At 43.0% G+C, this 22,310-nt stretch overlaps 1 protein-coding gene across 20 annotated transcripts in view; it reads right to left on the bottom strand.

Moving 5' to 3' along the window:
* Positions 1–22,310, bottom strand: part of DYSF (dysferlin) — a 204,696-nt gene that overhangs the window by 21,691 nt on the left and 160,695 nt on the right. For 15 of the 20 annotated variants that reach the window (XM_044261353.1, XM_044261350.1, XM_044261359.1 and 12 more), the window contains 4 exons: positions 12,186–12,284; positions 4,478–4,606; positions 4,015–4,170; positions 2,338–2,429 (listed from right to left, as the gene is read on the bottom strand). In XM_044261353.1, coding sequence (XP_044117288.1) covers positions 2,338–2,429; positions 4,015–4,170; positions 4,478–4,606; positions 12,186–12,284 — 476 coding nt within the window. Of the gene's footprint in view, positions 1–2,337; positions 2,430–4,014; positions 4,171–4,477; positions 4,607–12,185; positions 12,285–13,641; positions 13,660–22,310 lie in introns of all 20 variants that reach the window. The other 5 variants (XM_044261346.1, XM_044261355.1, XM_044261345.1 and 2 more) reach the window with 1 other exon arrangement.

The following is a 22,310-nucleotide window of genomic DNA, read 5'->3' as shown; positions in this document are numbered from 1 at the left end:
TTGGACACGGTGAGTGCTCAAGGGAGGGACAAGAGCGGGGGGCTTGAAAGCCTTCCCTGGCTCCCTCCTCCCCTTCCAAGAGTGGCCCTGGAGCCCACCCTCCTCGGGTCCCCTGTCTGTCTTAAAGTATTAATCCCAGTGCCCTACTACTACTGGACTTTTGTGTGTCTCTGTGTGTGTACATACACTTGTGTGTTTCAGACATTCCCAGATAATCTGGGCTAAGCATATAGTATCTCCCTGCCTAACAAACCACAGAATGAACGAATGAATTGGAACAGAAAGGTAAAATCGAAGCTTCTACCAGGACACCAGGATGTAAGAGGCATGAAGGTGCTGGAGCACTGGAATTGACCAAGGGGGTGACCTGGGATGCACTTCGGGGACACTTAAGGCTTTACACCTACTTGCAGAGTGGGAAGGAGGATTTGTGGAGATTTCTTGGGAGGGAGTTCCTGCTGTGCTCTGAGACCCCCACTCCCCCTCTAAGATCAAGTGTGGAGGGATAGCCCCTCTACCCCTGAAATAGTTCCCTGCAGGTGGGAGCCTGGCCCCTGACTCCTACTCAAGTGAGAGAAAGCAGTGGGCCGTGGAGAGGAAGAGAGAGAGGTGACCCTGCTCCCGTCTTGGCTGGGCCACTGTGAGGCCACACTGGAGCCACTTGGAATCTGACCCCATGGGCCCTGGGCCTCCAGCAGTGAGACTGTGGAGAGGCCCACATGAAAGGGCCACCAGAAAAGGGTCACAGCATCCACCTCTTCCCTGGAGCTTCATGGGCAGGCTCAAAGGGGCTTTCTGGAAAGCGCTCACAAGAAAATAAATCCACTTTAAACACCTGCCACCAGAGAGAGCCCAGAAAACACAGGAGCAGGGAGCACCTGGGGCTCTCCTCTCCCAGGGGCTCCCCTAGTCCTGACCAGGCGTGATCCAGCACATCGGTGGGAGACATGAGACAGGAAAGGGAGAGAAACAAAGCCCCCTCCATTCATTCACACACACATCCACACACTGCACACAGCTACACCCAAAGTGGACCTGGCTGGGAAAGGGGGTGACTCCCCTAGATAGAGCCTGTCAGTTCATGAGTACACGTGAAGAAAGCTCTGGGTAGCGCCTTGACACTGAGCTTAGGACAAAGCTGACCGTCTATAAGGAAGCACCTGTATGCCACGCTTTGCACTTAAGAAATGAGGGAGGGAAGCCCCATGGAAGAAATGTCTACAGGACACAGGCAGACAAAAAGGAAACTGTGTTCTCCTGACATTCCCTGAGCTGGGCTTGATCAGCACATGAGTTATACAAAGAAAGAGTGTCTGCACTCACTCCCCCACCTTGCCCTGGGCCCTGACACACACCGCCACCCACCACACACACCTGGACAGGCCCAGTCTGCTGCCGGGTCACCATGAACCAGCGGAGCTCACCAAAGGGACCCCTTCCCCACCTTCCCTGCAGCCCTTCCCTCCCATCCCAGCTCGTCAGGGGCTCATCACTGGCAGGACACAGGCAATTCTCCAGGCTGACCGGCTCCTCGCCACAGGCCTCAGTGCCCACAACCAACTCTACAGACACTGGCAACTCAGGATGCCTGGGAGCTGCCCACACAGAGGGTCCTGATTCTTCCTCCCCTTATTCTTAGATGTCAAGAAGCATTGGACTCTCTTCCTTTCTGTACCCATGAGAGACTAACACGTAGCAAAGAAAGACGACAATGACTAAACACAAACAACAGTGGATCCTGGAGAGCTCCTGGAGCTAAAAAGACATCAGTTGGGGAAAGTGGTCAAATCCAAGGGATCCTGGAGAGCTCCTGGAGGTAAAAAGACATCAGTTGGGAAAAGGGGCCAAATCCTAATAATGCCTAGAGCATAGGAAATAGTAACGTGCCACTAGTGATGTTTTCATTTTGACAAAATGAACCATGGTTAGGTAAGAGGGAAATGGAGTGTGAAGGGTATATGAGAATTGTGTTTTCTTTGCAGCTGTTCTATAGATCGAAAATTATTCTAAAGTAAAAGTTAATCTAAAAAAAAAATACCAAAACAAACAAACAAAAAATGGAATAATTAACAAATACAGGCTCTGAGTTTCCATTGAGATTTCTGTTCTTTGAGGTAATTGTTTATGAGATTAAGCAGGAGCTCTGGCCAGACACCAGCCTTCCGCACCCTGTGGAAAGCTAGCCGAGCTTACAGCCGAATGGACGTGCAAGGTTAGGGACTCAGCTTTGCCTCAGGAACTGGGCACTTCCGGGTGGCTGCCACCCCTCCCCCACCAGGCTGGGGGTTACCCAGGTTGGCACCTCTACCCCCCAGACCTGAGCTGTCCCCAACTTACTTTCCAAACACAGGCTCTAGGGTACAGGGAATGTAGTTATCCTGGTCACTCACTGATTTCTTCCCTATGGAGATCTTGATGTAAGGGTCACACTGAAGGAAGACACAGGAAGACTTCAGTGAATTCACTTCCCCAACACATCTCTGAAGGCTTCTTTGGTCCTCGGCCTTTCAGTGGGGGTAGGAGGTCAGCCATCGAGAAGCTGCCATCCTGCCACGGTGCCAGGCCAATGGCCCTGTCCCACACACCACCACACCAGTTGGCCCTGACTTGGACTTCTAGCCCTGGTCCAGCAGTAGAAATGGGGTACCTGAGTTCTCTGGACTCCCGAAGCACTGCCCCACTGGGACAAGGTGGGTGAGGGCAAGGCTCATATCCTTAGACACACTACAGCCTGTATTATATATGTGACTGAGGCAGCCAGGGTCCTCTCTGGGGCCTCTGCTTCAACATATTTAAGAGAGAGAGATGGCCAGACTTCAGCATCCCAACCTGGCCCAGGCTGGCCCTCCCCAGATGCCTCCAGGAGCAACTGCGACCAGAGACTTCTCGGAGTCAGTCAAGGCATAAAGAAATCTTGAAGTGTATGAATGGACCATTGGCCATACCACATCTTGAAGGCCATCATGGTGCCTGGGCTGGGGGGTGGCTCTGTTCTGCCCTTTGACTTCTCATCAGGGCAAGGCCAGCTCTGACCTCTCACCTCAAAAAGCAGGGCTCCAGGGACAGGATAGCAGACTTCCACCCACAGACTCAAGGACACATGCTAGGCCTGCCCCCATCTCAGGGGATGAGAGAACCCAGCCCAGTCCCTCTGAAGTCCAGTCAACTCCACCTGTCCCTCTTCTTTCCTCTTTCTCTCTTTCCAATTTTTCTCTGCCCCCTCCCCCACCCCCATCTCCTCAGTGCTCCAGACTCCTGCTCTCTGGCAAGTTCCCACTTTGCCTCAGAGCCGGGAACCAGAGTGAGGTGAGGAGGTACAAAACTTGTACATGTGTGCCTCAGGCACAAAGTTTGAGGGAGTCAAACTCAGTCAATCAAGATAAAAAAATTTTAATGCAATATTTTAAAAATTGAAGTTGACACCAAACAGGCCCTGATGAACAAAATGTTTAATTTTAACCAAGGACAGGATCAGAATTACTGCTTCTCCCTTCTGCCTCAGGCTCTAGCATGGCTAGGCAACACACAGTTACTGAGCCACTTCTTTCCTGCCCGCGCCCCTACCAGCTGAAGCCCGAGGAAGTCCAACCCCAGCCCACACCTTCCATGTCACTTCCTCTCATGCCTCACCCTCGTGCCAGACAGTCTTCTCATAAACTCTTGCCAAGATTTTTGGCCCATCCTAAAAAACCATATTCTTCTCTCGCCTAGCCTACCAGAGAATTTCTTCTCCCTCCTAGCCTACCAGAACTCCATCGATCCTTAAGAATCCTATCCCTCCGCCAAGCCTTCCTCATGATTGCCAAGCTTTGCACGACCCCGCCTCCTCTGACCTCCTAGAGCACTTGGCCCCTGCCCGAACCACATCCAGTTGCCTCTTTCAGTGCTGGGTGTGTGTGGCTGGTTTCCGCGGCTTTCTGTGAACTCCCTGTGGGAGAGCTGTGTCCAGATCCCGTAGCCCATTTGGGCCCCAGCCTGCCATTCCGGAAGAGCTGAGAGCTCCGGAAATGTTACCTTCCCATTGGGATCCTTGGGCTGCAGGCCAAATGCTCGGATGATATAGATGCGGACCAGGCACTCCTGAGGCCCCTGGGCGGTCAGCTGGTGGAACTGTCTCGGGGGCATGGGGACAGCGGGGTCTTCTGGGAGGGGGTAGATTTTGAAGAGGCCCTGGAAAGAATGAGGGGCCAACTCACTCATGATCATCATCAACACAACCACCGTCATGACCCTTGCCGTCATCTCTGCCAGAGTCAGCACGCCAGAGACCACCAAATCTACCGCCATCTCTTCACCACCATCAGATTCTGCATTGATGGCGTCACCCACACAGTCACCATGTGCCAACATCAACACCATGGTCATTATCATGGTTACCACAGTAGCCCTGCTCCCAGCCCCTTCACTTATGATAGCTGCCACTTCACAGTTTCAGGTCTCCCAGGGGAGTAGGAGGGTCATGTCCTCAAGGACGTACCTTAAACTCCCCGATAACAGATGGATCCTCTGTCTCCTCCTGAGTCTTGCCCCGGTAGAGCTTGAAGGTGTTGCAAAAGTCAGACAGGCCTTCAAAGGCCTCCACATTCTCCAGTTGTGTGTCATAGACCTGCCACACATGGGGATGAGAAAAGGGGACGAAGGAAAGAGAAAGAAGAGGGCCAGCCAGGGAAGAGGAAACAGGACAGTATTCAAGTGACAATGGACAAAAAGTCCCAGAGAAGAAAAGGAAGGTAAAGACCATGTGCAAATTAAAGGAACAAAGACAGGTAGCAGAGGGGAAGAGGAGAGCAGCCAAGAACAGAAAGGACAGAGGAGGAAAGGTCACAGGCAGGGATTAAAAGGATGTAAAGTGTGAAGAGGAAAAGAAGAGGAGGGTGGGGGACAAGAGGGACAAGAGAGGAGGGAAGAGGGGAAGACGTGTGTTCAGCACCATTAGGGAATGGTTTTCTGGTAAATCCAACATTTTAGAGGTTTCTAGGAGTCATCACGTACATGGCTGGTATATTTTTTGTTTTTACGAGAATAAAATCAAACAAACAAATGAAAAGTTAACTGACATTTTACTTGAAGATCAAAGCAGAACTCTGAGAAATTTATAGGTCTGTGTTTCAAGCCACAAATGCTCCCTGTCCAGGACAGCCAGGTAGGTGACCATGGTACCAAACCCTGGGCTGTGAATGCCTTCTGAGCACCACTTTAAATTTGCAAACTCAACGTATCGATCCCCTTCCTCTCAAATAGCTGCTGACCTCTCTTTATTAGAGGCGTGCTTTGGAATTGCTTAGGCTTAACCAAAGCAGCAGTTTTCTATTATAGGTGATAAATGTGCCTAAGAGTGATATTAAAAACTTAATATACATGCTAAGTTGGTTCCACTGAAACTAACAGCCAAGGCGAACCAGGTAAGTTCCCGTCTCATACTGCTAAGTATTATTCCTCATTGAGGCCTAGCCCAGGTTCTGTCCCTTCCAAGAAACAATTAATGATGCAAGTGAGGCAGGTTCGTTATTAAAAATTAGAAAATATGAGTAAATACAAAGAAAAGATTATTATTGCCTTGCATTTGGATTCTCAAAAATAACGACTAGTTATTTGGTTACTATTTGATAGGTACCATTTTGAGTATGTTCTTGATCTGTTTATATCATTTAATCATTTTAAAGGACAGTTCCTTCATTTGTCAATTCTACCATTTCCTCTGCTCCAGTTCCTTATTTCTGCTTTTATTTTTATTATTTCATTCTTCTTTGTAACTTTTTTCATTACTCTTTGTAACTTCTCCAGTTGAAGCTTTATTTACTTTGCTCCCTCTATTCGGATAAGAAAAACTCTTATTGTTATGAAATTGTCTCCGCTTACTACTGTCTTGGCATGGACCCATCTGTTCTGATTCTGATGTTATCATATCCATTCTCTTGGCATGCCACAATTACAGTTTTATTTTTATTCTTTGATCCAAGAGCTAGATGCTTGTTTTTCATTCTTTCATTTTAATTAAGACAAGCTTTTAAGGCTATAACCTTCCTCTGAATGCTGCTTTAGCTATAACTAGCAAGTTCTAATATGTAACGTTTTATCCTTGTTTTCCGGATATTCTGCAATTTGGGGTTATGTTTTTTCTTTTGCCAAGACCTGTGAAAAGAGAGGTTTTGTTTTTTTGTTTTGTTTTTTAATTGTCTAGATAGGAGAGAACTTTTGGGGTTTTTTACCTTGTTATTAAGTTCTCATTTCATGGCATTATAATAAAAAAATATTGTCATTGGTAGGCCACTTTTTTTTTTCTTCCAATTTATTTATTTTCAGAAAAACAGTATTCATTTTTTTTTTTCACCACACCCAGTGCTCCATGCAAGCCGTGCCCTCCATAATACCCACCACCTGGTAGGCCACTTTTTGAATTGTATTAATGTTCTCTTCAGGGCCTGTTAACATGGTCCATCTCTGGAATGATGCCAAAGGCTGTAGCCTCTGTTTTCAGGCTACAGGGTTCAGTCAGGTGAATATGCTGCTTTTCTCTATCCTCTTAAGTTTGTGTTCCCTCGACCCTGACATTAAACAAGAGGAAAGAAAAAAATCTCCCCCTATCTGCTATTTCTTTCCTATATCTCCTGTAGTTTCTGTTTTGTAAATATTGATGTGGTATTATTCAGCACATAGATATTCTCATAACTGTTATCTCCCAGAATTGCACGGTTTAATGCTATGAAGTGTCATTCTTTGTCTCATTTAAATAATTTGGGGGACCTAAATCTGCTCTCATCTAACAAGAAGATGGTAACTTCTGCTTTCTTTTCATTTGTATTTGCCAGGCACACGTTTTTACAATCTTTCATTTTCAACCTTCATGAACCTATTTTGGAGTTAGATTTTGCTTTGAGATCAGATTTAAGTTTTGTAATTAATGAGTGATTGATATGACATGCATTGATATAACAAATATGTTTGATCTGGGTTTACATTTATATTGCATTTACATAGTCACAGAACATGTTTATTGTTACATTTTCCAATTTCATTGATTTTGTTTTACACCCTTGCCTGTGTGGTCTGTTTTCCCTTTGTGTGTGTATATGTGTGTGTTTCTGATGAGCTGAGTTCATATTCTAATGTTATTATAAATTTATATAAACGAGTAATTCTCTAAGTCCTGCATGTCTTTAGGGACAGTATTGAAGAGTTCTCTACTACAGCAATGATAAAATGATGAAATTTTATCTCCCTCCCACTCCCTCTCCCTCACTCAGTTTTAGACAGCATTGTCCTCCTTAATATTAACTCTGTACTATTTGTTTATAATTTGCTTATACTCCTCTTATTTGTTTTGCCAATTTTAAATACTGTCAACTCTATCTATTCCATAATATGGCAATTCATGTCCTTACTCCGTTTCCCATCATCTTTCGTCCTTCTGTGCTTAATTTTTTTAAAGATTTTATTTACTTATTTGAGAGAAACAGCACGAGAAGAGGGGGAAGGGAAGAGGGAAAGGGAGAAGCAGACCCCCTGCTAAGCAAGGAGCCTGATGCAGGACTCGATCCCAGAACCCTGGGATCATGACCTGAGCTGAAGGCTGACGCTTTACCGACTGAGCCACTCAGGCATCCCTGTGCCTAATTTTTGCCAGTATTGACACTTCCTCATTTTCACTGTGTATATTTATATTCTATCATATTACCCTAATCCTTCCATTTATTTTCATTGGAAGTCTAAGGCAAAATATGATCACAACCAGTCCCTTCGTTCTGGTTTTCCCAGTTATCTCCTTATTGACTAAGTTCATTCTCTTGGAGCTCTTCAAGATGGGGGCATGGGACCTCTATCCCCAGTTCCTGAATACTCATGCTGTGTGTCCATAGCTGTCGTGCCTGTGTGGCAGCTGGGCTGAATATAAATCCTGGGGCACCCTTTCCCTTTGATTATCTTACACATGGTGCTTTATTGTCTTTGGGTATGAAATGTCATTGTGGAGAAACTGAAGTCAACTTTTATTATTTCCTATTTTAAATGACTTAATATTTGGGGAAAGAAGAAAGTATGACTACCCCCAAAATTCTTTAAATCTCAAGTCCAATAACATACACTAGGATCAGTCTCAGAGTTGACCATTCTGGGTTGATTTTCCCTGACACCTAGCAGACCTTGTAGTATGTATATTCAGGTAGTCTTCTGAAAACGCTGGTGACTTCCATTAAACGCTTCAATGTCTATTTGTTCTATTTCACCGTTTTGGTTGCCGTCCTTAGAGACTCCAATTATGCAAGTGTTGGATCTCCTTTCCCTGATCTGTCATTTTCTCTTTATTGTTTTATACCTCTGTTTTTTAATTTCCATACCATTTTGTTGACCTTCATCATTTCTGTCCTCTGCCCCCTTCCTGTGTTTTCTAAAGTGGCCATTCTGCCTTGCACTCCTTCCAATTTCATGTGATCTCCTCCTTTCCGGAATCCTACCAGTCTCTTCTCATCTCATCATCCCTTGAGTTCTTTCATTTCTACCTGATTCTGACTGTCCCACCTTTGAAAAGTTCACAGCTAAGTATTTCATTTCATCTGCTCCTTGGCAAAATTTTTCTGGTGATATATATCCTCTTATTTTGGCCAAATTTTGATTTATATTTTCTTTTTTTTCTTCATGGCATTTTTGAATTAATGCCCTGATAGTTCTTTTATGATTACTTGTCACTAAATGTGTTGAATTCTCCTAGCCCAGTTACTTCCTTTCTTCTGGCCACAGAGGCAGACTGCTTCCTGCAAATATAGCTCATCTCTTTGATTCTTGTGTGGCTCCACCTCTTTCACTTCTCTAAACTGGACCAGGTCTGAGAAGCATTTGTTGCCAGCCAGAACCTGACTCCAAAGTTCCCACATCCATTGTCATGGACAAGGTGGATCACTTCTATCTTTCATGGGGAAACCTCGACTTCAGGAACTTTTTTAAAACTACTTATTATGAAAGTTTCCAAGCGCACACAAAAATAAAGGTGACATAATAAACGCCCATGGGCCTATAACCTGTCTTCACTAATTCTCAACATTCTTCTATTAGGAAGAATGGGGTTTTCTGGGATCTGCTACCACTATGACCTTTCATCATTTTCTCTTCATTTACTGCCGAGTGGCTTCTACCCAATCTTGGTTGCCTTTGGACAGCCCTTGCATGTATTTTGGAGTCTGCGGGTTTTATTTGTTTCCAACTTTTACTGAAAATGGAGTTTGTGGGTTTGAATGATTTCCAGGAGAAAAGGGGAAAAATGCTGACTTATGCAGCCATGTTCATACTGGAAATCTCAATAAAATACTTTTTAAATTTCCAAGTGGTAGGTCTTTTTGCTTAAACTTTTGTTATTAATTTCTCATTTTATTGCATTTTAATCTGTCTTGTATGATTTCTGCTTTTGGTAATTTATTGCTAAACTAATATGTGATCAAATTTGGTAAATATTCTCTGAGCAATAGGAAAAAATATATTCTTTTTAAAATTATTTTTATTCTCTATTTTAAAGCTACTTTTGATGTAGCTTAAAAAATATTTTACCTTGTTATTCAGACCTCTTATTTCTTTATTTATTTACTTTCTACTTCATCTGTCTAGGAGAGAGATGCATTAAAATCCCTAATGCAACTTTAATTTCTCTAATCTCTTCCTTTTATTTGTGTGAAGTATGAGTTTACATCTTCCTACCATTTTTGCTTTAAATATTTCTAAGCTTTATTGTCCTGTACAGTAATATTTGGGCATTTTCTCATTGACATTTGTATCTTTTACTTATATAAAACATCCCATTTTGTTCCCTTTGCTTTTTACTTTAAATTATATCTGTTTCTCTTTTATTGGCATTTACCTTATTTTGTCTGCCAAAATATTTATTTTTTAGACATTCTAAGTTGTACTGTTTTAGACCTACCTCTTAAGGACAGTCTAATGAATTTTTAATTTTATATAGTTTGAGAGTTCTTATCACTCAATAGAGAAGCTCAATACATTTCATTTATTAGGAAAACAAATATGTATTATTCTTTTTCTGTTGTGTTTTTCTATGGTTTCTGTTTTTTATGCTTTCTTGTTTGTATCTTTTGTTTTTCTATCCTTTGCTACTGACACTGCAAGCTGCATATTTCCCCCAGGCTAGTAATTTCCAAAATCTGGTTTTTTTCCCTCTACCCATTGTGTTCTCCATTCTCTCCATAATGCTACAGGCTATTTTTCAAAAACTCATGGTGGTGGTGGTGGTGGTTTTCTTCTATTTACTTATCCTTAAAGGACCAATGTTCCTTCCAGGTCTGGTTTTTTTTTTTTCCTCCAGAAACAGGTTGAATGCGTTTTTGTTTTGGACGGCCCATGTTCACTTGGACGCTGTCAGAGATCTCCTCAGAGAGGTCAGGCTGGAGGGCAGGATGCCAGTTCCATGTCCGGCATCTGAAGGAGCAGCAAGGGGGGGCCAGGGCCATGGGCCACACTGGCAGGAGTCCTCATTCTTGGTTTCTCTCATTTTCTGGCAAGGCCGCACTACCACATGCCAGACCTAATGTGTCGGACCTTCTTCCTGGTACACAAGTTTAGTCTCTTTGCCCAGCCTAACACACCCAACTGCAAATCAACTAAGAACTTGCTGTCTAAGGTGGCCTGTGCCTTTGGGGCCACTGCTCTCCTCATTTCTGCACATCCAGGCCTCCAGACACAACTCACCCAGAGGCCCACAGTGCATCAGAGACAACTTTTACCACCTTGTAGAATCATCCTCCAGAGTGGCCAGCCTAGGCTTTCAGCCAGCAGAACAACCTGAAAGCCCAGACCACCCACCATTCCCACTGGCCTCAAATCCCATTCCACTGGTCCCCTTTGGGGTGCTCCTCAGGCCCCTCCTCTGCATCTAACAGCCTTTGCATACCTTCTCTAAACAGGCTTGCCAGATAAAGCAAGGTAAAATACAGGACACCCACTCAAATTTGAATTTCAAATAAATAACAAATAATTTCGTTACGTAAGTATGTCCCAGGCAATATCTGAGGCCTAAGACATACTTATCTAACAATTACAGAAAATACTTATACTAAAATATTATTTCTTATTTATCTGCAATTCAAGTGTAACTGAACATCCTGAACGTATCTGGCAACCTTCTCCAGGACTCTTTACAACTCCTTTGGGGAGTAACTTTGAGTCACCTCTGGTTATCTTTTTTAAAAGCAGTCTACTTTTTAAAAAGCATAATTGTATTTGTGGAATTTCCTCAAAATACCAGAATTTGGCTGACTCATCCCTGGCTTAGTTTTTGTTTGTTTGGTTGGCTTTGCGGGGGAGGGGGGTTTCTTTTCTTTTCTTTTTTTTCATGGAAGCAAAGTTTACCATATTTTTATATCTGCTAGGCAGTTTCTGTCCCAGATGTAGGGGTAGAGGAGTCAGAGCTACATTCTCAAACTGACTTTCCTTTTTATTTTAACACAGGTTTTTTATTATAGAAAGTTCAAATAACTTTAAAAGAAAGGGAATAACCTAACAATTCCCATCTCCAGCTTTAACAAGTACCTAGCTCCAAGCTTTAACAATTTTCAGTATTTTGCAATTTTCATAATTTTTAATATTTTGAAAATCTACCAGACGGTCACTCACATCAACTATCTTCCCATTTATTTTTCTTTTCTTCCTTCCTTTCTTTTATTTTTTTTTAAGCATTTTAAAACAAATCCCAGGCCAGGCATGATTTCACCCATAAACACCACAGTATTGGGGCGCCTGGGTGGCTCAGTGGATTAAGCCGCTGCCTTCGGCTCAGGTCATGATCTCAGGGTCCTGGGATCGAGCCCCACATCGGGCTCTCTGCTCAGCGGGGAGCCTGCTTCCCCCTCTGTCTCTGCCTGCCTCTCTGCCTACTTGTGATCTCTCTCTCTGTCAAAAAAAAAAAAAAAAAAAAAAACCACAGTATTTTTCAACAATCTTCCAAAAATACTTTCTTAGTTACTGCAGCCCACACTGACTTCTTGCTCTAAATTTGTGGGTGACCCTTCTCACCTCAATTAGCTCATCAGGATTCATCAGCTCCCCAGGCACCAAATGAGAAGATTCACACATGTATTCAAAGGAGGTGACATATGTGTACACATTTTGTCTCCCTGTGGCATCCCCGATGTCCTTTGTGTGTGCCCAGGGGCTATTAGACTGAATGGCACACTGTGGAAAGGCCTCACCTTTAGAGTGTCAAAGCCCTTCTCCAAGTATGAGCCGCACTTCTCCCTCTCCCCTGTGGAGGCAAAGAATTTGCTCCACCAGTCAATGAACTCCTCCTCCTGAGTGGGTAGAAAGAAAGAGATCACTTCAGAAACAGAACTTGCCAAGCAAGGCCCTTCTGGACCAGGCACCTAGCAAAGCTGATGGGCCAGCACGGTCTTCAAAGCCCTCCTGTTGGGTGAGCTCAGGGGAGCAGACCCCTGGAACTCCCCACCCCTTCAGAGGCAGGCTGTGCAGACCTGACCAGAAGAAAGGTTTGAACATCAGCTCTACCCTGAGAGGCAGAAGTTCCGGTCCTAGCTCTGCCCCCCATTCATTGTGTGATGCTGTTAAGTTCTCGGGCCTCCCTTCTCCTTTTTGTAATGTGGACATGAGCCCTGTGGTCCCCCTGCATTCCATGGATGTACCAAGGCTGAAATCAGAAGGTACATATGGTAACTCTTTGGGGGGAAATGTCAATAATGTGTTATTTATGAATACAGTGCAGTAGACCCAGGAAAACTCAGACCCCAAAGAGCTATCCTGTCTCCCCAACCCCAGGGAGAAAAAAAAAAAATCAGAAATCAGAACTTAGCCTCCCCAGGGTCAGATCAAGGCAGAATCCCTGAAAATCAACAAATGCTTACAAAGGGCCCATTATGCAAAAGGCACCATGCTACATGGGGGACATCAGGTAAAGAGACGTTTGTGATAACATATTCTCTGCCTTGTCCTTCCTCCACTTACTCATATTTGTAGAAGACAGACAGGTCTCTTGGAGCACACACTGGTCTCCTCACCTTCACACATCCTACACATGGTGTGTCTACAGGTCTTCTTATTTCTTTTGTCTAGAATGGTCCTCCAGCTGTGTCCTGTCTAGTTGTGGGAGTCCCATCACCCAGGGAGTCAGCAAGCTTCCTGAAGGCCGGATGGTCACTCTGCCTCAGGTCTCCCTCCAAACCCTCCCTAGGGCTGGGCACTCAGTCTGTGCCTGTCAATAACCATTAAAACTCACCCAATTAGTGAGAAAGGCCAAGGACTAGCTGTCAAGAAAGCTGATCTGGAACTTGCTTTTCCTCCTCTATAGGAAAGCGTGTGTTAGGAGATCTCCCAAAAGTCTGCTCTGATACTATTAAATCAACTGAATGTCTGTCATGGAGTTTCTGGAAATTCTGGTGGCTCCCTTTAAACTAATGCTCAGTCCTTTGAATCCTGGCTTCTTAAGAGTGAGAACCAGCTGGAACCAAGCCAAGGGTACCTGAACCGACACAATGGGGAGAGGGTAGGATGAGGCTCTCAGAGTCTCCACCTATCCTGGCAGTGTGGCCCTAACACCCACATCATGGCCAGAATGTGATCCCCAGACACACAGCACAGAGCACGGGTACCAGAAGAAGGTTGAGTCTACACACACTCATTGTCAGACCAACTTACCAGGAGGTTCTTCGGCAGCTAGAGGAGAGGAAAAGCCATTCAGATGGGTTAATATATAGTGTAGCAGAGCTTTATGGCTTGCAACCCCTCTAGAAAAAGCCAGCACAGAGCAAGGCCAACGCTAGCCCTAAGCCCTAATGCTTTAAGATCAATTTAAAGAAAAAGATGCCATGGGTGAATAAACATATGCAGGCATATATATCAAATGCATAACACAGAAAAATATATTTACACAGACATGCCCAAGGGAGATGTTTGTACTGTAATGCACATACACACCACAAGAGTACACACATAACACACAGGCACATACGTACACACAGAACTGTTAGACCAGAAGCCGGTTTAGATAATCCTCCTAAGTCTTCCTTCTCTTCCCCACCCCAGATACTTAGATATTTGAGTTTATGATCAGGCTCAGAGTCAGGCACAAATAGGCACTATTTGTTATTCCAAAGAATAACAGAAGCACACTAATTGTGGGAGAGTTGTTACACTTCCCACAGTCTTGAAAAACCAAGCAAATGAAAAAGAAAAAAGGAGTATGAAGACTGAGAATCTGAATAACACCACTAACAATGTCAATTAAGAAGACAAAATGTGATCCAACGACAGAAAATATACCTTCTTTTCCACCACCATTGGAGCACTTAAAGAAAAATTAAAAGCCACAAGCAGATCTCAATTAAGTCCAAGATAAACCTGTATCAGTCACATTCTCTGACCATAATGCAGTAAAGCTAGAAACTAATGAAAAATGTAAGGATTAAAATTTTCAAACTTTTAGAAATTTAAAGGCACACTTTTAAAACCCTCCTGGGTCAAAGAGAAAACCAATCTAAAATCACAGATACTTAGCAAATACCAACAGTGACAGGGCTCTGCCCCCAAATTTGTGGGTTAGAGCAAATTTGTCCTCAAAGGAAAAAAATCAGTCTTAAGTGCTCTTGCTTTTATACAAAGGAATGAAAATAAATAATGATAGCTCAAGAAATTACAAAATGAAAAATAGAAAGACCAAAATTTGACAATGATGATTAGAAACAAATACATTAGAAAGGAGAAGAGTAATACAAATGATAATTAAATCTTAGAGCAAACCTTCAAAAGACCAATAAAATAAACATTTATCAAATCTAATATCTAGAAGCAGATACACCACTAAGAATTAGAAAGATCAAATAGAAATATATTATGGAGAGAATGAAAATATTCAGAGATTTACTACCACCTAATCAGTGACGAAATGGGAAATGCACATGAAGCGGGAAATCTTCTAGAAGAGTACAAATTTCCAAAACTGATTCAAAAGTAATAGAAAATGAAGAGATCAGTAATCCTGAAAGTGTAAGAGCTCTCAAAGAGGTACCTCCAACACAGACATCAGTCAGGATGCTTCCTTTGGAACAAAGTTCTAGCAGTCTCTCAAAGAATAAATCACTCTTTATTACACACACACACACACACACACACACACGCACACACGTTAATCCCATTCCTGAATAGAGACATTAAGATAATAATAGATTGTAGCAGATGTGCCATGGTCAAGCTGGATTTATTCCAGAATGCAGGAGTGGCTCAGCATCACTGATTAAGGAGAGAAAACCCACATGATCATCTACAACAGAAATTTACTAACTATGGCTCACTGGCCAGCCACCTGCTTGTGTAATTTAAATACAGTCTGTGGTGGCTTTTCAGCTACAACAGCAGAGTTGAGTAGTTGAGACAGAGACCTTAAGTCCTCTAAACCTAATATACTTTCTCCCTGGCCCTTTAAGAAGAAAAAATTTTTGATTGATTGATTGATTGATTGACTGAGGCTCGGGGGGACACCAGAGCTCTATCTCATGACCCTGAGATCACAACCTGAGATCAAGACTCAATGCTTAACCAACTGTCCCACACAGGCACCTCTACTCTCTGGCCCTTTAAGAAAAATTCTGCCACCCCTGATCTATAACATGCAAATAAGAAAGGGGGAGAAAGGAATGATAAAACTTTTCAGTTATTCCTAAATAAAACTCTCAGTTCATTCATTCCCATTCACTTACTCTCATTCAATTAAGAATAACAGGAAGCTTTCCTAGCATTAAAAAGCATATCTTAGAGTAATGTACAATGTTGTGCTACCAGAAATTCTCCCTTTTGGGCTTTTGCACATAGGGTTGCCTCTGCCAGTAATTTTCATGTAATGTGGATATAAAAAAGCAATAAATCAGGGTGATTTATTATTATTAGCAGAGTTCAAATCCTGCCACTCCTAGCTGTGTGACCTTAGATAACTACTTAACCTCTCTGTGCCTTAATAATCTGTAAAATGATCAAACAGTACCAATTTGATAGAGTTATGGTAAGAAATAAAGGAGTCAGTAAATATAAAGATTTTTAAATAGTACCTAGCACCTAAGTGCAATGTCAGTATTTACTGCTATCACTGATCATGGTATTATTTCTTCGGTGTGGACCAGGTTAGCTTCTTGGCCAAGGGCTGGCTCTCTCACAAAATGCCAGCGGCAGCATAGCTGGCCATAGTCTTTTCCAGAAGGCAACCTGGTTGCATGTTTCCTCAGCCTTAGAAGTGTACACGTGCTTTGAACCATCAACCTGTCCTAGAAATCTATCCAAAGAAAGTAATCATAGATATGCATAAAGATTTAACTTCATTTATTATTGTGAAAAATTGGAAACAACTTAAGTAACAATAATGAACTGTTTGGGTAAACTGAATACCCATGTGATTAAGTATTATGCAACATTTTAGAATGATGCAATTGAAATAGATTTATTGGCATGGAAAGCTATCCACAACCGATGAGATTAATAAAAGGTTAATAAATGAATAATGTGATTTCATTTTAGGAAAAGGACAAAACCCCAAATGTTCATAGCAATTACCTATGAATGACAGCATTATAAATGTTTTGTTTATTCCTTTTATTTTTGTGCATCTCTCAAAATTTTCTAAATTTTCATGATGTGCATGTATTCCTTACATAATTTTTAAAATTAAAGATTTTAAAAATAAAGAACAATAGCAGGACTTCAGGAAAAAAATGTCACCAAGAAAATGAAAAGATAATCCACAGAATAGGGAAATAATGTTTATAAATGATATATCTGAGAAGGGATTTGCAACCAGAATATATGGAGAACTCACACAACTCAATAATAAAAAGACAAATAACCCAACCAAAAAGGAGCAGTGCATTTAAATAAACATTCCTCTAAATAAGACCAGCAGACTGATAATAAGCACAGGGAAAGGTGCTCATCATTAGCCAACAGGGAAACGCAAATAGAAACCACTGTGAGAAAACACTGCATACCCACCAGGACAGCTATTATGAAAAGTCTGATAGTAACAAGTTTTGGTAAAGCCATGGAGAAACTGGAACACTAATGATGAGAACATAAAGGGGTACAGTCACTTTGGAAAACAATCTGGCAGTTCTTCAAAAGGTTCAACAGAGAGTTATCATATGACCTAGCAATTATACTCCTAGTTATATAACCAAGAGAAATGAAAAGTTCCATCTACACTGAAATTGGTGCAGGAATGTTCGGAGCAGCTTCATTCATAACTGCCAAGAGGAAGAATCCAAATGTCCACCAGCTGGTGAATGGATAAAGAAAATGTCATATATCCACACATTTGGCAATAAAAAGCAGTGAAGAATTGATGCACATTACAACACGGATGAACCTTGAAAACAGTAGCTGAATGGAAGAGTCACAAAAGACCACATATTATATGATTCCATTTATATGAAATGTCCAGAATAGGCAGATCTGAAACCAAAAGTAGACGGGTCGCCTAGGACTGGGAGTGGTTGAGAAGAACTGGCAGGTGACTGCTCTTGGGTACAGGGTCTCTTTGGAGTGGTAAAAACCTTCTAAAATTAGTGTCAGGTCAGTAAGCATCAGGCTTCAGTGCCAAATCAGACACAAATGGATTGGACTTGAGCATTTTGAGGATGGACAGCTACTTGACCTTGTACACCAAAGACCCATCTACCAGAAAGAGAAGACAACACTTTCTCAACATAGGGACTAGAAATAAAGGAAGAGTTGAAAGTGAGTCTTGTTTTTTCCTTTTGGGAGGAGGATATAAAGGGATGTATTGTTTTAGTTACTCATTTCTTTTAATTAGAATATACTCAAATAAATATAAAACATTTTAAGAGAATGTATTTACATGAAGGGGAAAATATACAAAACTACAATTTTCTGTTTCTGTGAGCTCTTTTTGAAATTTTTTCTCATCTATGGTCATTATCATAGTATATATATTATTTTCTATTCTACTTCTCCCATTTAATATTATTTTATTAAACTCTTGCAATAACTTAATATTCATTTTTCACTTAATAAATTGTATCATATATTTCATATATTTCAAAAAAAACTTCTAAAATTGATTATGGTGATGGCTGCAAAACTCTGTTAACATACTAAAAAATACTGAGTTGTACACTAAATAGGAACTTGTATTATATGGATTATCTCAATAGAGCTGTTAAAATAAAAAGAAACAAATGATCACATACAAGCTTATAACCTCTAAAACAACAACAAAAGCAGGAATCTTGAGTACGTATTCTAAGGAAATAAGAGTTAAATTCTTTTTTTTTAAGATTATTTATTTATTTATTTTGAGAGAGAGAAAGACAAAGTGAGAGAGAGCATGAGAGGGGGGATCAGAGGGTGAAGCAGACTCCCCATGGAGCTGGGAGCCCAATAGGGACTCGATCCCAGGACTCTGGGACCATGACCTGAGCCGAAGGCAGTTACTTAACCAACTGAGCCACCCGGGTGCCCCGAGTTAAATTCTTTTTTTATAAGAATAATCAAATGGTCACCGAAAAAGACCTAAATCTTAGGATACCCCGTTTTCCTCAAAAACCTCTCTCAGCTGTAATTTCCTTGTCCTTCAAAGCCAGAGGCAGGGTCCAGTGGCTGGTTCTCCCCAGCAGACACAGCTGCCGCAGACACAGGCTGTGGTTGGCCTTTCTAACTCCAGGTCACACCAGCAGGCCTGCAGCTCAGTGGCTCCTGTCCCCTCTTCTTCCTGCATCCCCCAGGCTAACGTCTTCAAATGCCACCCCCTTGGCAGACACGATACGTGCAGCAGAATCATGATTTGTATACTAATTAGTTTATCTTTTGCTTCTACAATCTTCTGCTTACCCCTTTGATCTTCCCTGTTTCTACTCCCTTGCCCTTCTCTGGAAACTGTCATACTTCCAGCCAACCCAACCTGGGTTTAACTCTATGCACATCTTCTCCACACAACCAAATGTGGCCAGAGGGGAAGAGCAAAGGCGTGGCTGCTCTCATTCCAAGTTCTTGTCACAGCCTCAAGTGGGTCCCAGTGCTGTCGGTCCATCTCCCCTCAATTTTCCAGTCCTGGAATTCTCCCATCTCCTAACACCACCTTCCTATACCTTCTGCTTTTCCCTCAGACCTTCACCTCCTTCTCCCTCTGCTCACTCTTGGCCAGTGACCCTGCTTCCTCCTTCTCTTGGAAAGCATAAGCAATCAGAAGAGAACTTCTGCAGGCCCTCGCCAGCACCTGTACCACATCCCACCTTCCCTCCTGTCACCACATGTGCTCAGCTTGCTCCCAACCCAAGGCCAACCCCTGTACTCATGCTCTAGGTCCCATACCCCTGGTCTATTCAAGACACCACTCCATGATCCTCCTCACCCTCGCCCAGGCCACCCAACACACATCTCTACTGGGTCACTCCACTAGCATTCAAACAGGTGACACTAGTTCCCTGTCACTTAAAGAAACTCTCTTTCTCCTTTGGCTCCCAACTAATTTCTTTCTCCCCTTAACAGAAAAACTTCTAGAAAGAGTTAGCTACACTTGTGTCTAATTCTTGTTTTCCTATTGTCTCTGTTCAATCAAAGCTTGTCAAGATCACCAGTAACTTCAAAGATCAATTTAATGAGGACCAGAGTGATATCCTCCCCCAATCACTGGCCAAGCCTTCTCCATCTCAGCTGATTCCTCCTGGTCACCCACCCTATGGTCATCTGAGTGCCCCAGGGCTCTGTGTTCAGACCTCTTCTCCTCTCCATCCACTCACACTCCCTGGGATTTGCCTGGAGACTTACACATTTAAATGGCATTGATGCTGATGAATCCCATGCTCAACTCTCTCCTGCCTAGATGACTCCTCTGAACCCCAACCCCCATTTCACATCTCCCAGTGGACATCTAATAAGCCTCTCAAATGTACTATGTCCAGAATCCAATTTCTGACCATCCTCTACCCACCTGCTCCTTCTAGTCTCCCTCAAGTAAGTAAATGGTAAGGCCTTTTCTTCCAGATGCCCAAGTCCAAAACACTCCAGTCCCCTTTGAGTCCTTTCCTCATGCCCCACGTTCAGCCCACCAGCATATCCTGTTAGTGCCACCTTCAGAACATATTCAGAATCAGACCACCTCTCCCAAATCTCTAACCCCCTGTTCCCCATCATCTGGAATATTTCCCCAGTCTCCCAACTGACCTCCCTGCTTTCAGCCTTGCCTCCATATATATCCTCAACACAACAGCCCCACAGAATGGAGCCCCTCAGCCCTCATGCAGTCCCTCCAGTGATTTGCCAACCCAATTCAGGATAAAGCCAAATCCTCTCATGATGTGGTCCCCTGACCTCCCTGATCTCATATCCTTTGTCTTTCCTCCTCATTCACGCTCATCTGCCACAATGGCCTGCTTGGTCCTCGAGCACTTCCAACATCCCCATACTCTTGCCGGAGCACTATTCCTCCCATAGATCCTCGGGGTCACTTCTCCACCTCCTTCTAGTCTTGACTCAAATGCAATCTGCTTCACCCCCCTTTCTTCACCAGATTTTAAGTCATGACCCCTCCCACCCCAGCAAATCCTATCCCCTCTTCCTTGCTTTTTCTCCCTAGCAATTACCACCATCTGACATGCCGTGTATTTTATTTCTGTATTTGTTTGTTGTGTCTCCTTCCCCCCATGAGGGCAGAGATCTCTATCTTTTCTAACACTCTGTCCCCAGTACTTCGAGCACTGCCTGGCATGTATTTGGAGTGCAGTAAGTATGCAATGAATATATGAATGCCTAAACAGCAGGGATGCAGGGGATATTTGCCTTTAAAATTTCTGAAGACAGATAACATAGCTATTTAAAAAATAGTTTTAAGCTAGTTTTCCCACCCTCTCCAGAGGAGATGAAAATGTAGAGGGGGAGAGGAAGAACTAACTAGAGATTTGTTATGGTTTCAATGAGGCACACCCACAACTTGGCCCCCAGGTTAGCTCCAAAGTTTATATGGGAGAGACCCTTCCATAGCTCTGGGGATCAAGTAAACAGCAGCCCAGAAGTTGCCAGAGGAATGGGGACATGAGGCACTTGTCAGAGATGGCTGCATGGGCATCATGGGAGAGAGATCCGGGGAGCCTTCTGCATTTCCTATAGGCCCCAGAGTGTCATGAAAGAGTGGCCAAATTGTACCATGTTTCCCAGAAGGGCTTGAAAATTAGTCAAGAGAGAGAGCCAGGGGACCTAAAAGGGTCATGTGGCCAAGATAACAAGCTATTGTCTATGTGGTTCATGGGCCCAGGAATCAGCAGGCCTACAGAAAAGCAGACACATACTGGTGACCAAGGGTCTCTGCCTGTGGAGGTCATGACATTCTGGAAGCCCACCCAGAATCTAATTGCCTCCCAGGGGTAAGGACAAGGAGGAAAAGCTGAAAAATGACTCAGCTTAAACCTGAACTACTGAAGGATACTATGGCTTTTCTGTCATCAGGAAAAATGTGAGCTCAAAAAGGAGATTAAGTTGAATTACAGGAAAATAAAGTTATGTTTTTAACACACTCACAGATGTGACTTGAAAATACAATTCCTGCTAGTTTACTAATTTGGCTTCTGATAGAGTTATTTCAAGCCCACTTCTTCCTTGTCTTCCTCAGAAAGTCCAAGAATAAGTTAGCACACCCAGAAAAATGAGCCCCACAGAAACAGTTCTAGTCTTAACCCTAGTGTGTCAAAGCCAGCCCCCCTCCCGGCCGATGTCAGAGGAATCCCATCATCCAAAACTCCAGTAGGGTAATGGTCATATGTTCTCAAATTCCAAGTGTGCTCTTGACCTCATTTTGCAATAGCCAAGCATCTAGTCTTGGATCATGGTAAGGAGGAGAAACAAATGTAAAAGGCTTGATTGCTAAGTGTCACCTTGGGCTTTAGCAAGAAGTCTGGCCATTAAAACTTTATATCCTCATGCCCAAAGTTCAAGGCCCCTCATGATCCAGCCAGTCAAACAAGTAAGTCTGATCAAGGCACGGACTAGTAGCCTCTCCAATTTCAACTAATAGCCAGCACTCAGTTCCTGACCAACCAGAGCCATGTAACAAAGACAGGCTTCTCTGGGCCTGATCCAGTGTAATGGGCACCCTAATCCCTCTGAAGACCCAAATCAGCATAGCATACACTGAACATTTAATCTTCCATTCTCATTCAGTGGGTCTAACACATTTCATGAATATAGACAGAAAACTGACAATAATTCTAAGCCTGACTTTCTGTTAAGTAAGCAAAGTTGAGGGTGGGCAGGAGGTCTCGCTTGTATACTCTCCCAGGATGACCACTTGAATCAAAAAGTTCCCAGTTGAATCC

Source organism: Neovison vison, chromosome 8 (assembly GCF_020171115.1).
Source record: "Neovison vison isolate M4711 chromosome 8, ASM_NN_V1, whole genome shotgun sequence".
NCBI classification, from domain to species: domain Eukaryota; kingdom Metazoa; phylum Chordata; class Mammalia; order Carnivora; family Mustelidae; genus Neogale; species Neogale vison.
The sequence above is the reverse complement of the archived record's forward strand: the minus strand, read 5'-3'. Positions and strand labels throughout refer to the sequence as shown.